The sequence below is a fragment of the Crotalus tigris genome, unplaced genomic scaffold (assembly GCF_016545835.1).
Source record: "Crotalus tigris isolate CLP2741 ecotype Arizona unplaced genomic scaffold, ASM1654583v1 scf7180000018954.1357295, whole genome shotgun sequence".
In the NCBI taxonomy this organism is placed as follows: Eukaryota; Metazoa; Chordata; class Lepidosauria; order Squamata; family Viperidae; genus Crotalus; species Crotalus tigris.
Window position 1 is genome coordinate 1,177,636 of NW_024097293.1, and position 6,941 is coordinate 1,184,576.

Genomic DNA, 6,941 nt, shown 5'->3' on the forward strand with positions numbered 1-6,941 from the left:
TGCAGGGGCTGTTGTAGAGTGGGAAGCAGAATTGCTGTTGTGCTGGAAGGGGTAAGCAAAGTTTCATCAGCAAGAATCAAATGTGCAATCTTTTCATATAGGATCCCCACTAACAGCACCTTAAAAATCTTGTTGAAGAAGAGTTCTAATGTGCTTTCAGTGGGGATCCTATTCATTTGTCTGGAAGAAATTTCAAGGCAACATAGAAGCAGACTGTCAATGCTAAACATATCATATAGCATAGCAATATATTGAAATTGCAATTATATCAGTAGATAGTACAAATCACCAGTTATCAGCTGGGGATGTTTGTACCCCAAAACTTACAAAATACACTTCTTGAAAAAAAAACCACTAATCAATCAAGTAGACTTAAAAGCTAATATGACTAAATAAGATAAATATTCATATGGGAAATTATGCAATGTTGGCATTTCCTTTGGGGTTAAGAGATGGGTTACATCAACAGCTCTTATTTTAAGAGCTTATAGAGAGTATTTATTGTGGAGAAGGTATACAAAGTGTAGTTATTTTTTGGAAGAACATGAAGAAACAGCTATGTTGATTGCTTCGACATCTAAGAATCAGAGAATAATATGTTAACAAGTAAGTTATACATGAGGTGAATTTGATAATTAGTTCATTAAAATATAGGCTAGGCTCCTAACATAATATGGGTAACTGTGGCATCTGAATTCAATCAGTATAGTGATTATGGATCATCAATGTGATTTGAGTAAAATTAGTTCATCATTCCATAACATGTTAAATCCAACTATTGTTGGGCAAATAGCTCCCTACACAAACTGAGGCTGTACTTCAAAATTAACTCATTTTTTCACCTTGTTTTTCTTTTATGATATTCTATATTTTTTCAGTATTTAAACAATACTCCATTCATATTAAAATGGTGTAATTGTTTATGCAAGGCTCTTGTGAAAAACAATATCTGAAGAAAGCCCACAAATTAAGGATGAGGTAACTGGAATACAGTAGTAATGTTGATAAAATAAAGCTGAGTCATTTAATTGCTAATATTTTCAGCAGCAGCAGTATAGAATGCTATCTTTTAAACAGATTCTATACCTTCAGATAAGTTTAGCTTGAACAGGAAAATAAAATAAAATAAAAGGACTAAGATAGTGTAGAATCTCTTTTAAAAACCCTAGATTTCTTATTAATCTACCAAGAGCAAAATAATTAACTATAGGGTTGTATAGGTTAAAGTTTTTTTAAAAATACAAAATGTTATTGTATGATGAAACTACTAAATGTTATAATAGTAGGGTAATACGAGGATAAAATTGCATGCAAAATCTCCAGCCAAATATAAAAAAGAGAGAAAGACACAGGGAGAGAAGGAGGGGAAAATAGTAATAATTTCACAGCCAATGAATCATATGTAAAACATCAGATGGCTCCTTATTAAAATATTTCCCTCCAAGATTTCCATTACTATTTCCCATAGATCCATTATGTAAAACAAATCTCTCAAATTAAAACAAATTATTTCTGAATTTCAAAAAGTTGGATAAAGTTAGACTAGACATTTATGACCAAATAAACTTCACAGGATTATATCTGTTTTCTTTAGCTTTCTAAAAGTTTGGAATACCAAAAGCATAAAAATTGTGTACTACTGCCCCATTTTTACTATAGGTAGTCCTCAAGTAATGACCACAATTGAGCCCAAAAATTCCATTGCGAAGCAAGATAATTGCTAAATGAATTGTTAAATTGTTAAGTTAGTAACACGGTTTTTAAGTGAATCTGGCTTCCCCATTGACTTTACTTGTCAGAAGGTTGCAAAAGGTGATCACATCACCCTGGGATACCACAAATGCATACCTGTTGCCAAGCGTCCAAATTTTGATCATGTATCCATGGGGATTCTTCAATGGCCATAAGTGTAAAAAATAATCATAATAGACTTTTTCAGTGCTATTGTAACATTGAACTGTCACTAAATGAACATCTGTAAGTTGAGGACTACCTGTGTGGATATTTTATTTGCTGCCAGGGTAAATCTTAATAGAGATTTAATGCCATGCCATGATGGGTTGGGTCAAAGCTCATCTGCTTCTCCTTCCCAGTTTAAAAGAGGCACCTTTGTGGAATTTGATAGCAAAACCTGGTTGCAGCAATTCCCTCCCATTTGTGTTTCCCAGAATGTGAAATCGATGGTCATGACAGTTCTTACCTTTAAGGTGATCAATAGCCATTATTATGTGCATCTATTAATACAATTCTCTCTTTTAAAATTTCAGAAATTTGTGAGCAGCATCCTTTTTTTGAGTTTTATTGTTATCTTCTATGCTGTGTGAAGACATATTTCTTTTCTTCATTTTTTAAGAATGTCTCAAATTATTTCATCTGGGAAAAATTATTTCTCTGTGATAATTTCTCTGTCTTTTGAATTCAAATGAAACTTTTCATTTAAAACATGTGATGGCATCATTGTTTCAATGAAATCAAAAACATTCACATCTTATTGACCGCGGATGCTTATATTGCTACACAATTTTATAATTTAGAATAGAGAAATGGGAATTAAGGAGCATCAGAGTCAAAAAGTGATGGAATTTTAAGAATGTTATGTTTGTAACCATGCAACATAAAACTCATTTTTTATTATTTTGCATTGCAGGGGTGTTAAAAAATTTACAATCAGCTCACTTTTAGCCTATTTCTTCTATTTTTTTTCTAACCCTTGATTTTTTTTCCTGACCTTTTCAGAAAAAGTTGGGTGAACACTGGGGCAGAAGCAATTTTTTAATGTCAATCATTAGCAGTCGCACTTAGACTTATATACCGCTTCACCATGCTTTACAGCCCTCTCTAAGGGATTTACAGAATCAGCATATTGCCACCAACAATCTGGGTCCTCATTTTACTGACTGCAGAAGAATGGAAGGCTGAGTCAACCTTGAGCCGGTGAGAATCAAACTTCCGAACTGCTGGTGGCCGGCAGTAAGCAGAATTAGTCTGCACTACTTCATTTTAACCACTGCACCACCATGGCTCTTTATTATCATTGCTATAATAATATTTATTAGTAACAAATCTGATAGGAAAGTACAGATTTCTGGACCAAATATTTGATCCAAATTAGAATTTAGTGTACTTTTTCAAAGCATGTTGGGATTTGGGGAAAATGACTTATTCAGTGGAGCATTTTTTAGATCACATGATTTTCTCATTGTATTCCAGGCTTGGCAGGACATTTCCGAGAATGAAGAAATGTTGCATGGAGAGAAAAGAAACCAGACTGGCGTCACAGAATTTATCCTCTTGGGATTGGGGAACACTTCTGAGCCTCAACCTCTTCTTTTCTTCCTTTTCCTGATAATTTATCTTTTGACAATAATTGGGAATCTCCTTATTATTGTGCTGGTTGTAGCTGACCAACACCTTCACATCCCCATGTACTTCTTCCTGGGGAATTTGTCCTTCCTGGAAACCTGCTATTCCTCAAATATCTTGCCAAAAATGTTAACCAGTTTGTTAACTGGAGACAGAATTATTACTATGGGTGGATGCCTAGCCCAATATTATTTCTTTGGCTCTTGTGCAGCTACCGAAACGTATCTCCTTGCAGCAATGTCTTATGATCGTTATCTGGCTATATGTAAACCTTTGCTCTATGCTTCTATTATGACTAGGAAATTATGTTTCCAGCTTATCGCTGGGGCGTGGATGAATGGACTGCTAGCTAATGGTATCATGATGTTCCTGATTAATGAGCTATTATTTTGTGGCCCCAATATCATTGACCATTACTTTTGTGAACTGACTCCTCTACAAAAGCTTTCCTGTACTGAAACAAGCCGTGTTGAACTTGCTACCTTTCTTTTGGCCTTTATTTTGACTGTTACTCCATTTGTTCTAACACTCACTTCTTATTTTTCCATTATCACCACCATCATGAAAATCAGATCCAGCATTGGAAGGCAAAAAGCTTTTTCAAGCTGTTCATCTCATCTCACGGTGGTTTGTCTTTATTATGGCACCATTATGATTGTCTACATGTTGCCCGACACACCCACTCTGAGACATCTTAATAAAATCTTCTCTATCTTTTATACAATTCTGACTCCTTTGGCTAATCCTATTATCTACACATTAAGAAATAAAGAAGTTCACAAAACCCTCAGTCGTCTTCAGAATAAATTGACACATTTTTGGAAGTGGTAACCAGTAGGATTCTTTTTTTAATATAGAATATCTTGACTAAAGCTGATAAATGTAGAAATGCTGTAAGAGTCACTGAAAGGGATCTTTATAACTAATATTAAATTAATTTTGCCATTTCTTTTATGACCATCCATCCCCATGTAAATTTATTTCTGCAGCTTGTCACAGGCTCTCAGTTTCTACAATTTTTTTCTGCTGTCTCTTAGCATTTTATATGGATTCTAAAATTTTTGCTAATGTATATGTACAATCTGAATAGTTTTGTTATTATATTTCCAATAGTTTATATTTAATTATCATTTATTATTTTTTTTAGAAAAATTCTTATTCAGTTTTTTTTATTGTAGGTTTTTAATTTTTTTAAAAATTTAAATGTAATTTATATTATAATCCTTTAAATAATCAACATAAATGTGTGTATGAAATAATGGTCTTTTAAAAATAATTTTCTATTAATGGATCTGTTTTGATATTTTTTCTTATAACACAGCTTTGATTGACTTGTTTACTTCTATTTGTTCTGGTTGCTGGTTTACTTTTTCCTATTTAAAAATAAAGTGCATAAACCGTAATGAATTGTCCAAAAAACTATACATCTAAGGCTGCTTGCATTAACATTAATGGGACAAATGAGAAATAAATATACGAGGTTCCTATGTTGTTGTAAAGCAGCATGATTTGTAAAATTGAATATTATTCATTATAAAGAATGTGCACTAAACTAGAAGCACATTTCTAGCATTCTTACATAGAAGATTACAGTTGTATCTTATTACTGTATGTTTAAAAACAAGAAGGGACTTGTTGGATATAGCTGCTTAAGATTGATTTGAAGATGGAATCTGACTGGTCTCAGGGCCCATATTCTATAAAGTATATTTCTCAAACTTGACAAATTGTAGCTACTGTGTGGAGAATTTTGGGAGTCAAAGTTCATAGAGCTTAAAGTTGCCAAGCTTAAGAAGCACTGATATAAATTCTCATTTGGAAACCAGGCACCTCTACCTCAGGAAGAACAAAACCTTCTAACTAAAGAAATAAAAGAATTGAAACAAAGAATAACTGAGCATCTAGAACAGCACAAAAACAACAGAATAAGGCTGCCTGCATTGAAGCTTGTTTCAAAGAAACAGCTAGCACAAGCATTAAAAGATGCAAATACTGCAATAGCAAGTATAAGCACCAATTCACTGCAAGAAACAAACCAACTAATGTACAGCACAGCTGCAGTTATAACTGAATACCTGGGATGCAAAATCAACAAAGAAGAAAAACAAACAAACAGTGCACCAGAAAAATGGAAGGTTAGACTAGAAAATAAGATCAGCAAGTTAAGATCACATGCAAGCAAGCTAGAACAGATGAAAGAAAAGAAGTTGAAGAACAAGAAGACCAAAGAATACCTAATCAAAAAATACCACTTAGAAACAAGGAAGATCAAGGAAGCACTGGAAATAATAAAGCAACAAATAACAGCTATAGCCAGGAAAATCAGTAGATATGAAGCTCGAATTGCAAACTATAGGCAGAACCTCCAATTTCAATCCAATCAGAAACGTTTCTACCAATCCATCAATGGAGAAACTGCAAAGAATCAGTCAGTACCTGACAAGGAAGAAACAGTGCAGTTCTGGAAGCAGATATGGGATAACCCAAAGAAATACAACAAGGATGCGGCTTGGTTAAAAGAGGTGGATGCAAATAAAACAGAAGTTGAAATGAAAGAACTAGTAATAACAACAAAAATGGTAGAAAAAAGAGCAAAGAAAATCAAAAATTGGTCAGCACCAGGTGAAGATGAACTGCATGGGTTTTGGTTGAAACATCTAACTGTTATACACCCACTCATTGCCAAACAGTTCAACAATATACTACAAGGAGGAGAAATTGAAAAGTGGCTAACAACTGGGAAAACCTACCTAATAATGAAAAATCCAGCAAAAGGGGCAACACCAGGTAACTACAGGCCAATTACCTGCTTACCAACAACTTTCAAATTACTAACTGGTGTGGTAGCTGATGCAGTGCAACAGCATCTAGTTGAAAATAATCTCTTTCCACCTGAGCAGAAAAGAAACCGCCCCAACAGCAGAGGAACAAAAGATCAACTCCTAATAGACAAAATGATCTTGGAAAACTGCAAGAGAAGGAAGACCAACCTGAATGTGGCATGGATTGACTACAAAAAGGCATTTGACTCTCTGCCACATGATTGGATAATAAAGTGCCTAGAAATAACAGGAGTCAGTAGAAACATCAGAAAATTTGTGCAAAGATCGATGGCACAATGGAAGACACAGTTGCAGATCAATGGTCAGAGACTGGGAGAGGTTAATATCAGGAGAGGAATATTTCAAGGAGATTCATTGTCACCATTACTATTTGTTATTGCACTGTTTCCTCTGTCAACAATACTGAATAACTCAGGACATAGCTATCAAACATCAAAAACATCTGCCAGACTATCCCACCTCCTTTATATGGATGATTTGAAGCTGTATGGAAAAACATCATCTGAAATAGAATCGCTGCTCAACACTGTCCGTATATATAGCCAAGATATTGTAATGGAGTTTGGCTTGGACAAATGTGCCACACTTACTATCAAACAAGGAAAAATAATGAAAACTGAAGGAATCAAGATGCCCTACGAAAATAACATTAAGAGTCTGGAAGAGGAAGAGTACTACAAATATTTGGGTATCCTTCAAGCTGACAACATCAAGCACACTGAAGTCAAGAAAAAG

At 34.2% G+C, this 6,941-nt stretch overlaps 1 protein-coding gene across 1 annotated transcript; it reads left to right on the top strand.

The window, feature by feature from the left end:
• The first annotated feature begins 518 nt into the window (after positions 1-518).
• On the top strand, positions 519-4,809 carry LOC120314591 (olfactory receptor 1M1-like). The gene is made up of 3 exons (XM_039357854.1): positions 519-606; positions 2,737-2,934; positions 3,211-4,809. The coding sequence occupies exon 3, from the start codon at positions 3,241-3,243 to the stop codon at positions 4,192-4,194; it is 954 nt and encodes a 317-aa protein (XP_039213788.1). The 5' UTR covers positions 519-606; positions 2,737-2,934; positions 3,211-3,240; the 3' UTR covers positions 4,195-4,809.
• The last annotated feature ends 2,132 nt before the right edge of the window (positions 4,810-6,941 follow it).